Source organism: Rhinichthys klamathensis, unplaced genomic scaffold (assembly GCF_029890125.1).
Source record: "Rhinichthys klamathensis goyatoka isolate OS25496 unplaced genomic scaffold, OSU_Roscu_1.1 h1tg000007l_1, whole genome shotgun sequence".
Taxonomy (NCBI): domain Eukaryota; kingdom Metazoa; phylum Chordata; class Actinopteri; order Cypriniformes; family Leuciscidae; genus Rhinichthys; species Rhinichthys klamathensis.
This window is the reverse complement of record NW_026606560.1, coordinates 281,816-301,358: the sequence shown is the minus strand read 5'-3', so window position 1 is coordinate 301,358 and position 19,543 is coordinate 281,816. Positions and strand designations below refer to the sequence as shown.

Here is a 19,543-nt window from a genome sequence, read left to right as displayed (position 1 = left end):
GAATGGGGAGCCCGCCTGGCGACACGAGCGCGGTCGTCCGGCGACGACTAAGACGGGCAGACTCTCACTGCAATTCGAACGGGAGGTTCAACCAGCGTTTGGAAGGGGGACGGAACCCGGCCTTCGAACGGGTGAGTCATCGCTGCGTGCGAACGGGGGAGTCTGCATATGATTGAAAAACGTACACTATGAATATTAAGCGAGCGTGCAAGCGGCGAGCCCAGATGTAATCGGAAGGTTTGGTGTAAACGGATGTAACTGAAATGAGGCGCAGCAGGTGATAATTATCATTAATTCATTAGTTAGGGCTTGGTGAGCATTTCTGATGAAAAACCGGCTAGACCTAATATAGGTTTTGAAGGCATTCGATGACCAGCGACCGAGGGTTTTGATTTGTTGTTGGGAGAGACCTTTTTGAGCGGCTGTGGTAGCTGCTCCGATGCGGAATGAGTGGCTAGAGAAATGCTCTGCTGAGACGCCGGATTTGATGAGGACTGCTTTAAGATGCTTTTGGAACCAGAATCTCGTCGCTGGATGATTGGAGTCGTTAGTGAAAAGAGGGTCGAGTGGGGATTTGGACGAGGAAAGTTTATACTGCAGGTAATTAAAAAGCGCATGGTACGGTTGGATGGGAGTTTGTAGATTGAAAATATAAACGAAGTGACCTCTTTTATCTCTGTCCGTTTTGCTTTCTTTAATGAAAAATGATATGGTTTCATTATCTACGATCTGGAGGTCTGAAATGGAGGGATGGATATTTGGGTCGAATAAGGAAGTAATGGTCAGTTCGGAACAGCGGAGGAAACCGAAGAATGCTAGGATGAACATAGCTTCTAATGTATATGCGGTGTTGATGGAGTGGTATCCAAGACGGAGTGATGAGATGCATCTGGTGAGTATATCGATTGTGATTGGTTGTCTGGTATCTGGGCGCGTGGGGCGGGATCTTTGGATTCCTTTAACTAGAAGGGACGTTTGGGAGTTATTTATTGCAGGTGTAGGTTTACCGTGGATTAATTTATGGAAGAATTGAATGCCGCTTAGATAGCTTTTAATGGATCCGGCTTGGAGACCTTTAATACTATGAAGATGAGATATGAATGAAGTAACTGTTAAAAGAGAAAATTCGGGAAACGACAGGTTGTGAGAGAGGTGGAATGATTTGAACGATTTCCATGCGGTGTAATAAGTTTGCAGGGTTCTGGGAGAGACGGCTTGGAGGATGGATTCGATGGACGTGTCCAGGAGGGATTTTAGCGGATGGTTTATGGGAAGATCAGCTGAAAATAAGGAGGTACTGGAGTTGGAGTGGGGTCTGCTTCTGGTGCCAGCATCCTGAACTTCTGAAAAGAGAAACGGGAGAGAGAGTCAGCGATTTGATTTTGAGCCCCTGGAACGTGATTTGCAGTTATTAAGAACTGGTCGCATGCGGAGATCCATATGAGGCGTCTGAGGAGTGGCATAAGCGCAGGTGAGCGAGAATGACCTTTGTTGATACAGTGTACAGTTGCTTCGTTGTCGCAATGGATTTGGATGGTTTTGGTTGACCATTCTTTCCCCCATAGGGAAGCTGCGACGACGATTGGGTAGAGCTCGAAAAGGGCAGAGGAGGCTGAAGCCTGGGGTGTGTCCAGGAGCTGAGGGGGCCAGGGAGACGCGAACCAGCGTCCTTGGTAATAGCCGCCGAAGCCGATCGAGGGAGCTGCGTCTGTGAACAGTTTGATATCGAGGGGGAGAGAGATAAAGTCGTCGTAAAAAAAAGTTAAGCCGTTCCACTGATTGAGGAAATTAATCCATAATTTTAGCTCGTTTTTTGACTCGTCGGAAAGGATGATCCGATCTTCCAGCCCATGAACAGATGAAGAGAGGGCTAGGAGATGCGCGATAAAGGGTCGGCCCTGTGGAATAATGCGCATCGCATAATTTAGGTGGCCCAGCAGCGAGAGAAGTTCGCGTTTTGAACAATCTGTGCTGTCTGTAAAATTGGATGCGATTAAAATGATGCGATCGATTTTTTCCTTAGGCAGTGAGGCCTGGAATTTTGCTGAGTCCAGATTGATGCCCAAGAACTCGATGGATGTAGTTGGACCCGATGTTTTCTCGTGGGCTAACGGAATCCCTAGTTCGGCGAAAACTTTTTTCACTATGAGGAGGTGAGCCTCGGGGATGATGTCGTGAGGTGAAATTATTAGGAAATCGTCGAGCAGATGGAGAAGATGAGGAATTGCATAATTATTGGAAAGGATCCAACATATGGCTTCAGAGAGAGTGTCAAAGATTTTTGGGCTGCTTTTGCAGCCGAAAGTTAAGCGCACGGCGAAATAATACTTTTTCTGCCAGTTTACGCCGAATAAGTGCCATGAATCGGGGTGGATTGGCATTACTTTAAAAGCAGAGGAGATATCTACTTTTGCAAGCCATGCGCCTCGTCCAGCTATTTTAATCATGGTTATGGCTTGTTCGATATCATGATAGTTAAGAGAATACTCTTCGAGGGGGATGAGACTATTGATGCTCGGATATGGAGAATTATGGGGGGCTGAAAGGTCGATTATCAGCCGCTTTTTTCCGGAGAATTTCCTGGTAGCCACGCCTATGGGGCTGATGCGAAATTTGTCGAACGGGGGGGCCTCGAATGGACCGATCATGAAACCGGATTCAATTTCTTTTTTAATTAGCTTATCTACTACTCCGGGCTCTGCTAAGGCGGACTGAAGGTTAGCGCAGATAATATTTTGCGTAGGATGGCTTTCTACACCGGGTTTAAAGCCTTGATTGAGACCTGTCAGTAAATAATTTGTGAAGTTGGCATCTGGGTGGTGTGATAATTCTTCGGCTAGACGGAAAACATTCACAGGAGTTGAGAGATAGTTTTTAGCATTTTTATTGACAGATTTTTTGACTGGGCATATCACGCGGGCGTGTGCGCCGCCGCAGAAATCGCAGACGTGGAGAAAACGACAGCGTTGTCTTGGGCATCTCCCTTCGTTGAAGTTCCTACAAACTTGTCTATCGGGTGCCGAGTATGGTGCTCTGATTGAAAAATCTTCTCTTGCGTGACGCGGAACGTAACTTGTGGATTTTATGGCATTCTGCTCTGGGCAGGGAGGGATCGACGGGTTAATTTGTGGGCATGCCGTGGTGGCATGGATTGTGGATCTGCAGATTGCGCAGGAGATATTTCTGCACCCGAGGAAGACTCGGTTATGGAGATCGGTGTCCAACGCTCCCCAATAGGGACACTGATTCCATTGGGAAACGCGGACGGCGCATTTTGCGGAAAACAGCTTGTGGTACGTATAAAAATGACTACCCCCGTAAGACAACGCGAGCTCCGCTATGATAGACAGATAGTCGTTCAGCTCGCGCCGTCTATGGGGAAAAGACGAGCATATGATTTCTGTATAACGGCTGAAGGCAATACAGAATTCGGCTAGTGACAATGAACGTGATGTAACCTGTGAGTTATTTTTTAGAGTGACTGAAATGTCGCCGCAGTCTACTTGGCGATTGGACTCAGCCGGAGGAAACAAGGACAGGAGAGAACCCAAATCAACATCTGCACCTGCTAGGATTTGAGCTCTGATGTTGTTCGTCACTGGAGGAGGTTCAGATGCTACTGCATTCGGAGGGGCTGGTTGAGGAGTGGCTGAGAAGAGAGAGAAAGGAGAACGCACTTGGAGAGGGTTAAAGGGATGGGAAATCGGGGCTGTGGCCGTTTGCGGAGGCATCCTCACGCGGAGATCGGCCCCCGGGTTAGGTGGAGGAGGAGGAATAGGAAGAGCATAGTGTGGAAGGGGAAAGAAATGCGCCGGCGATTGACCGGCTAACGGAGGCATCCTCACATTAGGGTAAGCACCTGACGCTTGGGAAGGAGGAAAACTGAAAGAAGTAGAAGGGAAGAAAAACGTTTGGGGATCGTGTAAGAAAGTAGAACTGCCGGGATATAGAGTGTGAGGTACCACGATGGGAGGGGCTGAGGAAGGGATTTGACCTGGAGGAGATTGGCGCCCATCCGTGACTGGTTCCGGGGCGCGGCCCAGGCTAGCGGAAGGTCTGTGACGCCGTGGCGTGGGGGCGGAGCCTAGCGCTGCCAGTGAGGAAGGAGGTACTGCGGGACGAGCGATCGGGGCCCGGCGAGCCTTGCTCGTTCGAGCCGAAGGAATTGGAGCTGAAACAGAAAGGTGAGAAGATTGTAAGGTGACATATAAATTAAATAATTCTGCTTTTTTCATCCTGCGGGAGAAATTTGCATCAGAATTAATTAGGGCTTGTCTTAGCCCCTTAACTGTCCACTTCCCTATGGGAGGGATGTTAGGGGGAGCTGGAAGGTGGGAAGGCGCGGAGGAAGACGATGATGAAGATGATGAGTTCCTCGCTGGCGGTGGTGAGGGGAGTCTTCGACGCCTTGGAGTATGTGGAGAGGATCTGGAGGGCCGACGTCCCCTGGTTGAGGATGGAGGCTCGATGTTGTCGTTGGCTGCTGGAGAAGGAAGGGTTGCTGGATCTGCGTTTTGCGGTTGAGATGACTCCGAGATGAAAGATTCATCGTCGGAGGGGAAGAGCTCTAACTCGGACATGACTGCACGGAGGCGGAGTCAGATGCTGAGAAATTAGTCATGAGACAGGAGGTAAGGGAAGGCTTTATTTATACTGGCTTCTTCTTGCGCTGATTGGATGATTACCTGAACATGCTCCTCCCGAACTTTGTTTACATAAAACTTCATTTCATTTTCTCAAAGGCAGAGAGAGATAGCCAAAGCTCGGTTTACACCGATTGAAATTTCTAGCCACTGGGGGACCATATACAGGCTAGGGGAACTCATATTAATGTTAAAAAACCTCAGAAAGTGAAAATTTCATGTCAGGGGACCTTTAACATTTTGAATATCAACCAAACGTCTCAGGTTACGACTGTAACCATAGTTCCCTGAGAAAGGGAACGAGACGATTTGTCATCGACGCTTTGGGAACGCCCCCAGCGTGAATGCGTCTGAGCATCAATGTCAACTAGTCCAATGGAAAGAATGAGCGTCACGGGCGGGTGACGTCATGACCAGGAAGGGATAAAAGCACATCCGGTGCAAACCGGCATTAGCTTCAAAAATGTCGAAGCAAGCCGATCACAGGGATGCAGGAAGTATGGCAGGGTGACGCATCGTCTCGTTCCCTTTCTCAGGGAACTATGGTTACAGTCGTAACCTGAGACGTTCCCTTTCGAGGGAACTCGCGATGCGTCATCGACGCTTTGGGAACGAGAATACCCAAAACGCCAGAATTCCAAGTACCTGAGTGTCAGTCTGTTGAAACTAAGCACTAAGCACCTGAGAACCTGGGGCAGCATCCAGGTCCAAGCTGTAAAACCTAACGAATGTGAGCGGTGAGGACCAGCCTGCCGCATCACACACGTTTTGAAGAGAAACTCCAAATAGTAAGGCTTTAGAGGCCGCCATACCCCTCGTAGAGTGAGCTCTGACCGCCAAAGGACACGGCTGGTCAGAGTACTCGTATGCAAGTGAAATAGCCTCAACTATCCACTTACTAACCGTCTGTTTAAAAGCAGGAAGACCCTTCTTAGGTGATCCAAAGCAAATAAATAACTGGTCGGACTTCCTCATTGAAGATGTCCGATGAACATAAGTATCCAGTGCTCGCACTGGACACAAGAGGTTCAGCCTTTCCTGGTCCGCAGATGTAAAAGGAGGAGGACAGAAACCTGCAGCACAATAGGCCTCGGAATAATGGTAGGCACCTTTGGAACATATCCATGTTTCGGGTAAGATTGCCTTGGCCATCCCCGGTGCACTCAAGGCAGGTGGGGACCGAAAGGGCCTGAAGGTCTGACTCTTATAGGGACGAAATAGCTAGCAGAAAATAGTCTTAAAAGAAAGGAACTTCTCTGAGACCAAATCTAAGGGCTCGAAGGGAGCCCCAGATAGGCCTTCTAGAACTATTGCAAGGTCCCAAGCCAGCACCCTAGTGCAAGTTGCAGGCCTCAGCCTCAAAGTGCCACGAAGGAAACGAGTGATCAGGGGGTCTCGACCCAAAAATGTACTACCCACCAGGGCGTGGAAAGCCGCATTGGCCGCCACGTATACCTTAAGCGTGGAAGGACATAGACCTGATACAAAGCGTTCTTGCAGAAACTCGAATACTGTGTTTACTGAACAGTTAACCGGATCCCACTGACGCTGGTAACACCAAGATGTGAAAAACTCTCGAAATAGTGAATATAGTTTCCTCGTAGCGGGAGCTCTGGAGCTTAGAATGGTCTCAACAACCTCGGTTGAGAGACCACTCTCTATGAGTTGGGCCCCCTCAGAGGCCAAACCCACAGTTTCCAAATCCCCTGCCGGGGGTGCAATATTGCATCCCCTGCCTGAGACAGAAGGTCTCTCCTGATCGGGACCTCCAAGGGAGGTCCGTCGAGGAGAAAAATTAGGTCCGCAAACCAAATTCAGCTCGGCCAGGGTGGTGCTACTAAATAGGCTTATTCCATCCTGGCGGAATCACTCCAGAACTCCTGGGAGCAGAGCAACAGGGGGAAATGCGTACAGACGTAGGCTCGGCCACGTCTGCACCATAGCAACCAGCCCCGAGGGGACTGGTTGAGTGAGGGATAACCAGAGTGGACAGTGCGTCGTATGCTGAGACGAGAACAAATCCACTTCTGCCTGGCCATAAAACTCCCATATTTGCTCCACCGCTGCGGGGTGGAGTCCCCTGGCCTCAGCCCCTGCCTCGACAGGGTGTCTGCTCCAATATTCTGGCCCCCCTGGAATATACACTGCCCTCAGACAGCGTAATTTCCTGAGGGACCAAAATAATAGGCCACCAACGTGTTGTCTGTGGGTCAAGAACCAGAGTTTCCTCCATATAACCAAGGCGCGGGGATACTGCCGCGTGATCTTGATCGTACGGAGTGGGTTTCCCCTCAGGGAGAACCCTCTGGTCCTGAGCCACCACTGTAAAGGTCTCACGTACAGCAGGTCAAAGGGTATCACATTGGACGCTGCTGCCCTGAGGCCTAACAGTCACTGTTTCAGAACAACACATGATGGCCCCTCAGGTCTGGGAGGAGATGTCTCAACGCATTGAAGACGACCATCATCTCTAGGCAATTCATGTGCCAAGAGAGATGATGACTCCTCCCAAGCCCTGAGCTGAGCGGCCTTCCAATACCGCTCCCCAGCCGGTGAGGGAAGCATCTGTCGAGATCACAACTCGATGGCAAAGAGATCCCAACACTGGATCCTGGGTTAAGAACCAGTGTTTCCTCATAACCAAGGCGTGGAGACACCGCCGCGTGATCTTGATCATACGAAGTGGGTTTCCCCTCGGGGAGAACCCTCTGGTCCTGAGCCACCACTGTAAAGGTCTCATGTACAGCAGGCCAAAAGGTATCCCGTTGGACGCTGCTGCCACAAGACCCAACAGTCTCTCGAACTGTTTTACAGTGCGTGACTGGCCTAGCCTCAGCTCTTTTGTGGCTGTTAGGATAGCAGCTACACGAACGGGCGACAGAGTGGCCCGCATCGTCACTGAATCCCATACCACACCAAGGAAAGTGGTTCTCTGTACTGGAGAAAGCACACTCTTCTTGGCATTGAGCCTCAACCCCAACATCTGCATATGAGCGAGAACGACACCTCGGTGCCGAACTGCTAACTGTTCTGATTCCGCTAGAATCAGCCAGTCATCTATGCACTTCAGAATGCGTATGCACTGCAGCCTGGCGGGGCCAGAGCTGCGTCTACACACTTCGTGAATGTGCGGGGTGATAGAGCTAGACCGAAAGGAAGTGCCTGATACTGGTGTTCTTTGCCCCAAAGAAAACCTCAGGAACCTCCTGTGCTGAGGGAGGATGGAGATATGGAAGTATGCGTCTTTTAGATCTATCGTGACAAACCAGTCCTCGGATCTGATTTGAGTCACGATCTGTTTGAGTGTCAGCATCTTGGACTTGAGTTCCAGCACCAAACACTCCAACAGACGAAGATCTAGTATGTGACGCAGCTCTCCATCCTTTTTTGGAACAATGAGATAACGACTGTAAAGACCCGACGCAATGTCGGGTGAGTACACCTGCTCTATAGCTTTCTTTGCTAACAGGGCCTTTACCTCTTGCTCCATTACCAGAGCCTGCTCGGAATGCACTAACGTGAGCAACACCCCGTTGTAGCCTGGAGGACGAGAACCAAATCTGCCTCTTACTACTAACTGCAGGACCCATAGAGATATATTTGGCAGTAGCTTCCGCGCTGCCAGAAAATCTACCAAGGGAACCAGCCCCTCGAGGCTGGCCTCTGGTGTAATAAAGACAGCCAGTTCGGGGACCTGAAGCATACTGGCAGGAACCACCCGAACTGACTGTTTTCGAACCCCCCTCAGAGGGCGCGAGTCCGACGCAATGTCGAGTTGACGCTGCGCCAGAAGCTCGCTGGAGAACGCTGCGCCCCGAAGCACCAAGGGTGGCGGGGTTGGCAGAACGGACCCCTGAGTGTACCGAGATGTAAAAGGCACCGTATAATGAGGTGTACACCATTCCACCCCGGTTGGGGCTGCCCTCACCGGTCTGACGCCGGTGGCGCCAGACATTTTCTTTTGAGCCGCAGCCTTCTCAGCATGAAGAACGGTCCTCGGATCCGGCTTCTGCTTTGAAGGCTTTGGCTGCTGTGTTGTGTATGAGAAACTAGACGGCTGGAGCTGCTCACGCCCAGCAGCACCAGGGGGTTGGTCATAGCGAGGGAGAGATTATCTTGTATCTTTCTCCATGATTCCCATCAAATTGAGCCAGAGGTGTCTCTCAGTGACCACAAGGGCTGCCATCCCTGAGAGATAAATCTGAGGCCCGACGGAGTTCTCAAACCCCATTGGGCCAAACTCCCTCACTTCTGTCCAAATACCACAGCAGGTCAGTCTGATATGCTTGCAGCACTGCTATAGTGTGCAAGCAGGCTCATGCTAGACCCACTGCCATATATGCTTTTCCCACTAGATTAAAAACTCTTAACCCCCAAATATCTGAATATACATGAATGTGGGGGCTAAAAGATGAGTAAGGCTTTTTCCATGATCTAGACAGCTCGCTGTGCAGATCGGGAAAAATGGAAGGCCCCGTGATGGAGGTGGAAAAATAGAGGGAAGGAAACTCGTTCAATTTATTTTATTTTTAGGACGAGTGCCCCCTTATTTCTGCTGGCCATTAAATATTTAATTTTTCTACAGCCTTAGTAAACACCTCCACCAGCTTATTATTATTTTTTATATATATATTCTTTATATATATTCACTTTATTTTATATATAATATATAAACTATCATATATATATATAGGCTATATATATTTCTCATACGCTGGGGAAGAGATGGCAAATCCACTTCCCCCATGATTGTGTCACTTTCAATGCCCAGCACATCTACCTCCTCGGAGGTAGAGCACTGAAGCATTGATTTCTCTCCCCGGGCGGAAGAGACCGCAGCGCGGGCTTCCGAGACCGGCGAGAGAGCACTGGATCCCTCGTGGAAAGGGAGGAGATAAGATCCGCGGACCCGTCTCCAACCCCGTAAAGAGATCCTATTCGCGATCCACAGGAATGCATTCTCCGCGCTGCCTCGGCAGACGCGGGTCCTGCACCCTGAGGATCGCGAGCCTGGCCACTTTCCTCGAAAAGGATGTGCTTTTATCCCTTCTTGGTCATGACGTCACCCGCCCGTGACGCTCATTCTTTCCATTGGACTAGTTGACATTGATGCTCAGACGCATTCCCGCTGGGGGCGTTCCCAAAGCGTCGATGACGCATCGCGAGTTCCCTCGAAAGGGAACTGATCCCTTTCTTCATTGCAGGTACATGTTTAAAATATTTGAGCATTGGAAAGCTCAGATTAGATGACGTAAAAAAACAGCCTTCTGTCTGTGCCGTCTTGACTTCTTTGCTCGCTTTCATCACTTTTGATTTTATTCTTGTGCACTGACTCCTTCGCTAAACCGAACAGCCTATAGAGTGATCTCTCTCACTGATTGCCACACGCCGATTCAACATGCTGTGAATCAGGCAAACTGCCACCGACGTGAGTCCAACTAGAGCTGATGAGTGGAACATAGCAAAACTAGCCCGACAGATGCTCACTGACAGCTGACGCTCTGCAAGAAGGGAATTTCGGGGAGTTCGGAAACAGCATCATTGACCAAGCTTATGCCCATCATTTTCAGGACCTTCTGCTCCAACTTCGAAACCTTCTCTTCAGAAATCCTCGGACTGCACAGACTTCAGAACATTCACCTTCAAGTATCTTTCCTCTTCAATGTTCTGAAGGACCTCATCAGCATCCACTATGGAATGTCACATCTGACATAATAAATAAATAAATAAATAAATAAATAAATATAAGAAATGTAAAAAAAAAAACGAAAATAAATGAGTATTTATACTTTTATTTCCTTATTTATGTATAATTGTATTTTTTTCCACATTTATTTTTTTTTATTTTTTTATTTATGCATTTATTTATTTTGCTTTTATTTATGCTTTTATTAAATTTCACATTTATTTATGTATATATGTATTTATGTCTACATTTATTTATTTCCACATTTATTTATTTCTACATTTCTTCCTCTGTATGCTAATGAGAGGGGCGTGTTTTACCTCAGACATAGCAATCGAGATGTGAGTAGCAGTGCTGAAGCTTTGAGGCCATAGTGAAACCTTTTGGTGTGACCAAACGATACGCAAGAGGTTTGTGGACGTGCCTGTACAGGTCACGCAGGGAATGAATGACTTAGAGATGGGCAATATGGCCAAAATCTTATATCACGGTTTATGTCCTTTAATATCACCCTGACTGTATGTATATAGGTTTACTGTTTACCATTAGGCCTACTCTTTATTCCGGACATGGCCGTAAAACATCAGCCGGTCGGGATTTCTAAAATGTCTTGGCACACGTGTACAGAAGCCGCTGATAACAGACACTTTGACATGGAAGCGTGTGAAATTATCCACTATTAATCACATGTCACGTAAATGTGCTGGATGAGGCTGATAAGAGCTTGTGTTTATTGTTGATGAAACTCTATGGCGACAAATCAATGCCAATAATAACCTAACGCACAACTGATGCTGGCGCGCGCGGTAAATTACTTCCGCGAGAGGATAACAGATCTACACGCGAGGAAACGGGAACTCGCGAGCTCATTCAAAAACCACGTGAACGCATGGCATCTCCTCTGCACGCAATACAAGCCATCGCGCGCGCGCATGATCATTCCCCACACTCTCGCGCTTGATCTGCTCTCGCCTGCTGCTTTTGCTCGCTCGAACAGTTTTATTTTGGGCAGTCGAGGGGCGGGACTTACTGTTTTAATAACCTCGAATGTCATTGGTTACTTCCCCTTTTCCGGAAGTCAGTTGTGATTGGACTCCTGTCCAATGACCCGTAATTCACTTGACTTGAGACATCACTTAATTTGTTTTATTTATTGTGGTTTATTAATGTGTAATGTGATTTAATTCATTGTTAATATAGAATAGATTCTTCCCAGATACTTTATTAACAGGAAGTCTTACTAGTGATTGTATTGTGTTGTTAAGAGATATTTACAGACTGTAATGACGCATATCCATGGTTATTAGCATTGCAAATGTACCCACATTTTTATACATTTTTACTAATATAAGTGGTTCATTATGTTGTCTAAATGTAAAAGGGGTTCTGGCTTCTCAAGTTAAGATACAGTACACAGCATGAATTATAGCTTACAAATGCCTTTTCAGAATTTGCTACAGAATACAGAGGAACAAAATTAAACCCAGTAAATTATTAAACCCAGCAAATTAGATATTAAAATATTATATAGTGATCTTAATCATCTAACTTTTTGTAAGCTAATAACCTAATAAGAGAAAGTATGAGGCAAATACACAGTATAAATGATTACACCCCATCTGAACATAACATTTAAAAAAAGAAAAAAGAAAAGAAAATGTGTCCTAGATGTAAAGAAAAATGTCTGAATTTGTTGGGTTTCAGAGGGGTGTAATCATTCATGCTGTGTGTATCTTAACTTGAGAGGCCAGAACCCCTTTTACATTTAATAGAAAATATAATGAACCACTCAAAATTGACATAATAGTAATACACAGGGTGATAATAAAAAGCTTACACAACAACTCTTGCTTATTGATATAAACAAGTAATGTATCTTTCATCCAAAGCCCTTGTTAGATTTGCAACTATTCAATGGACACTTTTTACATTTCTGAGGTTTTCAGAACCAATATAATTTTGGTTGGGTAAACGTAAATATTGGTGAATTGGAATATAGTGGTAGGTGAAGGTGAAACTTATTTCAGTAATTCAACTTAAAAGGTGAAACTAATATATTATATAGACTCATTACATGCAAAGTGAGATATTTCAAGCCTTTATTTGTTATAATTTTGATGATTATGGCTTACAGCTTATGAAAACCTTTTTACAATATTCTAATTTTGAATTTGGGGTTTTCTCACTTTATCTCATGTTATCTCACTTTGCATGTAATTTCTCTTATTGGATTATTAGCTTACAAAAAGTTAGATGATTAAGATCACTATATAATATTTTAATATCTAATTTGCTGGGTTTAAGCTGGGTTTAATCATTTTCTGGGTTTAATTGTGTTCCTCTTGATTGTGTAGCAAATTCTGAAAAGGCATTTGTAAGCTATAATTCATGCTGTGTACTGTATCTTAACTTGAGAAGCCAGAACCCCTTTTACATTTAATAGAAAACATAATGAACCACTTATATTACGTAAAAATGTATAAAAAATTGGGTACATTTGCAATGCTAATAACGTCTCGGTTACGTATGTAACCCTCGTTCCCTGAAGGAGGGAACGGAGACGTAGTCGACGTGTCGACTGATTGGGATCACGCTTAGAGAGCCTGTCATCTTCGAGTACTATTAAAACGAGTCAATGAAATTGGCGTGCGTGAAATGCATCACACACTCCGCCTCCGCGCCGGCGGGTATAAATACGGAAGTGGATGCACGCACTAGTTGTTTTTCGCTGAGGAGCCGAGCGTAACTCGGAGTCAGCGGTGGTCCAGCAATAGTGGCTATGGGACTACGTCTCCGTTCCCTCCTTCAGGGAACGAGGGTTACATACGTAACCGAGACGTTCCCTTTCAGTCGCTCACGTTCGACGTAGTCGACGTGTAGACTGATTGGGATCCCAATAAAAACGCCATCTAGTGCTGCCACCTTCCAGCGCCTAGACAAAAGCCTCCAGATCCCCCCGCAATTAGGCGGGGAAGGGACAGGGCTTAGGCCAGGGAAGTCACTGCTGTTCCTACAGGACCACTGGGAAGAGTTCCCTGAACATGGAAGGAAGGGACGCTGCGGAAGCCACATCCTGCCCGAAGGGAGGTAACATGTGGAGAATACACATATGAACTGGGCGGAAGACCGGGCAGTAGAACATATGGAATGTCACTGGGGTGGCTCCAGCCTATGACAGGGGGAGACTCAACCGGACAGTGACGGCAGAGCAGGCTCTGCCAAGGGAAGACATGGGCTCGCCGCAGGGAGCCGTAGTGTGGAAGAATACACATATGGGATCGCCGTAGGGATCACAGCATATGGACCCAGCCTAACACAGGTTTCACCAGAGCATACGAGTGATAGGCCTGGCTTCGGACATTCCGCCATGTCCGTTGCCGAAGGGTATGGAGGAACTCGACAGGGTTCGGCTAAAAAAGGGGAACTCAACTGGAGCAAGAATTGCGCACGTATCCAGTCCATAGGAGGGGAATGGCGCAGCAAGCCGACACAACGAACCGGGCTTACAGTGAAACTGGCTTCATGTGAAGGGAGCCCACAGGAAGCAGCGGTTCGGCTAAAGTGTCGCCCAGCCCTCAACTCTAGAATATCTGTCAGCGAAGCACTCTGTGTCAACGCCTAAGCAGGAGCACACTCTCATTTAAGAGGAGCTCACCACCTAAGTGGACATGTGCATCTCGGGAATTCACCAAGATGAAGGCAGCCACATCCGTGGGCCAACCTCGCTTGGAAACAGCCTTCCCTCTCTGCTGATTTCCTTAACAGATAAGAGCTGATCTGAGGTCCTATGACTTGCGTTCTGTGCACGTAACCCCGCAATGAAGCGGACGGACAGAGAAAGCCAGGTCTGGGTCTGCCTCCTCCAGGCAGTGCTTGCAGGCTCACCACCTGGTCCTTTTAAGGGAGAGGTAGGAACCTTGGGCACATATCCAGCCCGGGGTCTCAGCTAGTGAGAGTTAGCAGGCCCGAATTCCAGGCACAAGTCGTTGACCAAAAGCGAGCAAGTCCCTACCCTCTAGAAGAGACCATGCGAGCAGGAGAACTGTAAAAAAAACTGAATTTTTAACTCACTGCCTGCAGTGGCTCAGGGGCGGTCTCTGATTGTAATAGCACCAGAGACAGGCCCAAGAGGATAAAGAGGGGCGCAAGGATGACCCTTGCTCCCTCAGGAACCTGACGATCAGGACGTGCTTCCCATACTTCTGCATATGATGTTTGTATCATATTGAGGGTGAAGGAACAGCCTACTCCAACCCAACTTGCAGGAAAGAGAGCACTGAAATGACCGAACGCTCTCAGGATCTCCTCACGGAGAGAAGACTCATTCAACGAATAGGTTCCACTCCTAACTAGCGAAGCACAACTGCCTTAACTTAAGGGGGTGCTTGCAGAAGTGATGGTCACTACCACATATCCTTGAGATAGCAACCTGAACCTCCCCGTCCAGTTCTTTGAACGCGGGTGCCATCATGCCCCGTCCCTGAAAAGTATTCAGGGGAAGTCAGGAAGGCTGTCGAGGGAACTAGATCTGGTTGGGCCAAAAAAGGGGCAACTATCAAGACCTGTTCCACTCCTGACTTAGCACAATAGGTGCAAGCGACATGCACGCACAAGACAGGAGCACTGCTCAACACTAGATGTGATAATTCACTGAGCTTCAGGAGCATTTCTGCTCAACACCTGAGTGTGATGAACATCACTGAACTTGAGCAGCGCCAAGTGATAATGAATCGCATAGCCGCTTTCTTAGAAGGCTCACTGGGGAACGCATTTCTGCTGGGCCCCGGGGTCAGCTGAAAGCCAGTGTCTATCCAAGGGATGTCCGCTCAGACAGAAACACAACTGGCAGAGGGACGAGTCCGGAGGGGCAACAGATGCAACTGTGCGGCCCCGAAGTGGTCCCTGCCCAGCTGGACCGCCAGGGGATTGGAGTCTCCACTCTCCCTGGCCATAGCTGTCGTGAGGCTCGATGGCGGCACGATTGAGCAGGCTGGAAGAATTTTATAGTGGAATGAAGCGACCTCAGAAGCTTCTGACTCCAAGGAGGAGGTGACGGGCGAGTTGTGACATGCGAGGGAAGCTTAGCGCAACGGTCGCGATGTTGTCCTTTCAAACCAGTACCAGCTCGCTGAGCAGCGGTGGCTCAAAGCGAGGTGAACTGCCAACTCGAGGCAACGAATACCAATACAGTCGGAGGTCGCCCAGGCCTCCGTTAAAGCATGCCCTTTGTACATGGCCCCTCAGTCAGTGTTAGTGGACCTGAAGGTCTGAACACGGGCTGAGAGTTTGGCGGCAGGCCGGGGTGATCTTTTATCACACAGGGCGTGCCGCTCTGCCACGGTCACCTCGGGACTCGATCATAAAAACTAGTGCTGAAACTGTCTTCATATGGAGGAAGCCAAGCGGCTGCGTCTGCCATATGCCCCAGGAGCCTTTGAAATTTTCAGTGGAACCCTTTCTCACTTCTAGCACTAGCCTAACACACTCTTCTTGAAGAGACGTGTTGGACCGAGTCCTTCTCCTGAACTGAAACAGAGATACTCAGCCCGAGGGCGAGATTACTCTCTTCCAGTTGACCTGAAGACCCAACTGGCTATGGAGCACTCGAAGGGTAGGACTTGTACTGATACCTCGTACCCTCGACGCCAGAACACAGAATGGTCTGTGGAGCGGAAGGATAGAGATCTGAAGTACTGTCCTTCAGGTCAAATGCTGCAGGCCAACCTTGGGGACGGAGCATTTGAAAATGCATCTCTGTGTAGTAATTGAATGGAGGCTTTCGAAAAAGGTCCCGTTTCAATTGACACAGGTCCAAGATGGCCATAACCCACCACCTATCTAGGGTACAATGAAGTACGGGTCTATAGAAACCGGCCGTCATATCGGCTGGAGGAGAGGCAACATCGCGTCCTTCGCCAGTAGGACTGCGACGTGCGTACACAGGACAGGAGCAGCGCTCAACACGTAGGTGTGATAAATATCACTAATCTTAGGAGCATCTCAGCTCAACACCTAGGTATGATGAATATCACTGAGCCAGGGCGAAGCCAAGCGAAATGAATCTGAGATTCAGAAGCATCTTCAGGCTTACACACACCGTGCCAGGGGCCAGGGAACCACAGAAGTACCCGAGGTGGGGCAGCGAGGTGGAGGACAGGGACCCGGCTCGGAAGGCCTGGAGGCGGCCCGAAGCAGGGTCTGAGTGTGGTGTATGACACTTACCTGTCTCCACGAGACGGCCAGGGATGCGTGAGAAGGCGGATGACCGGGTCCTCGAACCGCACCCAGCTGCCATGCTGGCGAACAAGAGGGGGCTGAGGGGTGCAAGGCTGACAGGGTCGCACACCGCCAGACTCGCCCTCTTGGAACCCAGGAACAGAGGAATTTGCTCTTCTTTGGAGTGTGGGTACCGCTTGCTCCGCTTCTTTTGGGAGCAGCGGAGGAACAGACACACACAAACAAAGACTCCACCCGGCCCTCACCCGGGGGGAGGGAGTGGATTGGTGACGAACTCCCAGAGCATCCTCCTCCATCCCTGAGCGGCCCGCTCCGGAATTCTTTCGCTGTGGCTTGCCACCTGGCTTGGCAGCGCCTGGAGCGGGCTGGGCGTCCTTACTGCGGCCGGCTCCATGCTGAGGGCTGGCTGGAGGCTGCTGCGGAGGCCCAGTGGGAGCGGCGGCAGGGGAACGCCCTCGGCGACGAGCAGGCGGAGGAAATACCACCGGCGGCAGGGTGGAGGCAGCAGCGGGCCGCCGGGCAGGATGTGCCGGATGGCCTCCGTCTGCACTTGGGCGGCAGAGAACTGTTGGACGTAGTTCTCCGCCGTGTCGCCGACCAGCCCAACCTGGGAAATTGGGGAGACCAGGAACCGAACCTTGTCCGCATCCGCCATATCAACCAGGCTGAGCCAACGATGGCGCTCCTGAACCACTAAGGTGGACACCGCCAGACCGATCGCGCATGCCACAACACTCGTGCCCGGAGGGCGAGGTCAGATGCAGTGCGATGCTCACCTATGAGCGCACGGTCTGGGCTACCCTCGTGCATGTCCATGGGTGCCCTGGCCTGACAGACCTGTAGCAGCGCCATGGCACGCAAGAGGAGGCGGCTTGCCCACAGGCTTTGTAAGTTCTGCCCGTCGGAACGGACGAGAACTCACAGGCCATAGGGGGGAGACGAGGATCCCCCCAAAAGGTAGCGGCCGCCGGACACAGGTGCACCTGTGTCGTGACAGACCGCTCCACTGGAGGGATAACCTCGCAACCCTTCACCGCTCCTCCATCAAGGGTAGTGAGGGGGAAAAGCTGTTCAGGCAGTTTCTGGCAGAGAAAGGTGCCATCCACAACCTGTAAAGCTCTCCATGCACTTCGGGAAAGAAAGGCACTGGGGCGGCGAGCTGAGAACCAGCGCGGCCCGCCCCAAGATACCAATCCTCCAACCGAGACTGAACGGGACACGGTGGAGGGTTCCACTCGAGCCCGGCAGCCTCGGCGGCCCGTTTCAGCATAGCTGACATTTCTGGATCTGGCTCGGGCAATGTTAAACTCCCAGAGGGAGAAAACACAGCCGAGTCGTCATCTCCAGAGGCCAGCTCACCCACCGATGCTGCTATCGACATCTTGTCCTCTGGGGGAACCCCAAATGAAACGGCTGATCGGTCCATTACAGAGGGACCACCACGTTCAACAGGAATTCCATCGGCTACAGTGTGATGGAGGAGTGAGGAGCCAACAGGGAATGGTTACCGGGCGAGATCTCCATCACTATCCTCCGTTCACCCATCCCACACGGCACCCGGGGGTGGGGCATGGTAATGGGGACTCGCGCTTCGCGGACGAAGGCAAGTCTCGATCTCAACACCGCGACAGTCATATTCCTGCCATGGGAACATGTACCGCCCACAAAAGCTGCCTCAGCGTGCTGTAAGCCCAAACACGTGATGCAACAATTGTGACCGTTAGAGAGGAAAAGGGAACGACCGCATCCAGAAACGCACAGGTGGAATGACATCTTTCAAAAAAAAAAAAAATCTTTTATTTTTTTATTTTTTTTTAAAAGACGCAAACGCACCCGTGTTGCTCTTTCAGGAAACAGGACCCGTCACCAGTGCCGGAGCACACAGGGGACTGACCGCGGCAACACTGAACAGTGAACTGAAACAGTGAAGCACTCACTTTTCTGCCCTCTAACCAGCCGTCAACACACACAAACCTTTAGAAATTTGTTGCTGTTAAAACAGCAGTTGAGAGATCAAAGCTCGCGATCACCACTGCACTCGCGCTGTAGAAACCACCAGCACTGGGAGAGTTTTCCAGAAGAACACCGACACTCACTCTTTGTAAACAACAGCACTCTTCAGAGACATCAAAGACGATCGGCTCCGAAGTGAAAGACAACTAGTGCGTGCATCCACTTCCGTATTTATACCCGCGGCGCGGGGGCGGAGTGTGTGATGCATTTCACGCACGCCAATTTCATTGGCTCGTTTTAATAGTACTCGAAGATGACAGGCTCTCTAAGCGTGATCCCAATCAGTCGACTACGCGCGCTAGCATCAGTTGTGCGCTCGGTTATTATTGGCATTGATTTGCTGCCATAAAACTCGCTCACCAGCTCAGAACGAGGAGAGAAATCAGTTCAAGGCTGTAAATGGAATCCAATTTATTTCTTCCCACTGCAAAATGGCCCAGCACAACAAGTCGTCCCCTTGGAATTATAAGGTTCTATCTGACATTTTTGTCAAAATTGAGTTATTCACATATTCTTATTCTGTGACAACTTATTTACATTATGTGATGTGTTTTTTTTAAATTGTGTCCATTGTGGGACTTTTTATTGAAAAAACAAAAAGGTTCTATCTACAAAATCGAACTCTAACTTGGCTCTATAAGGTTCTATCTGCGTGAGCCAATCAGCACTTCGAATGCACAGAAGAGGACCAATCAGAATCAACTTTATATGTCATGTCGCAGGCTTTTTCCTTAAAGACAAAAAGAAACCCCATAAAGGCATAATGCTATACATTTACAGTAAATTAAATATTCACTAAATTGTGTAGTGTTATGAAGTGGCTTCAATTTGGCCATTTTCTTTATAGTGTATTGGTTATTATTATTAATTATCAATGAGGTTATTATTAATAACTATTATTATTATAGTTATTATTATCTGAATTATACAAATATGCAGTGGGTAAATTGAATATTTAAAAAAA

The 19,543-nt window shown here is 48.8% G+C and overlaps 1 protein-coding gene across 1 annotated transcript; it reads right to left on the bottom strand.

The window, feature by feature from the left end:
• Positions 1–711: 711 nt before the first annotated feature.
• LOC130091833 (uncharacterized) lies at positions 712–2,648 on the bottom strand. Its single transcript, XM_056259948.1, has one exon. The coding sequence runs from the start codon at positions 2,646–2,648 to the stop codon at positions 1,266–1,268; it is 1,383 nt and encodes a 460-aa protein (XP_056115923.1). The 3' UTR covers positions 712–1,265.
• Between the last annotated feature and the right edge of the window lie 16,895 nt (positions 2,649–19,543).

What these genes read in the sequence shown, in the direction of transcription:
- LOC130091833 (XM_056259948.1), bottom strand. Translation starts at nt 2,648, where the DNA reads ATGATCGGTCCATTCGAGGCCCCCCCGTTCGACAAATTTCGCATCAGC.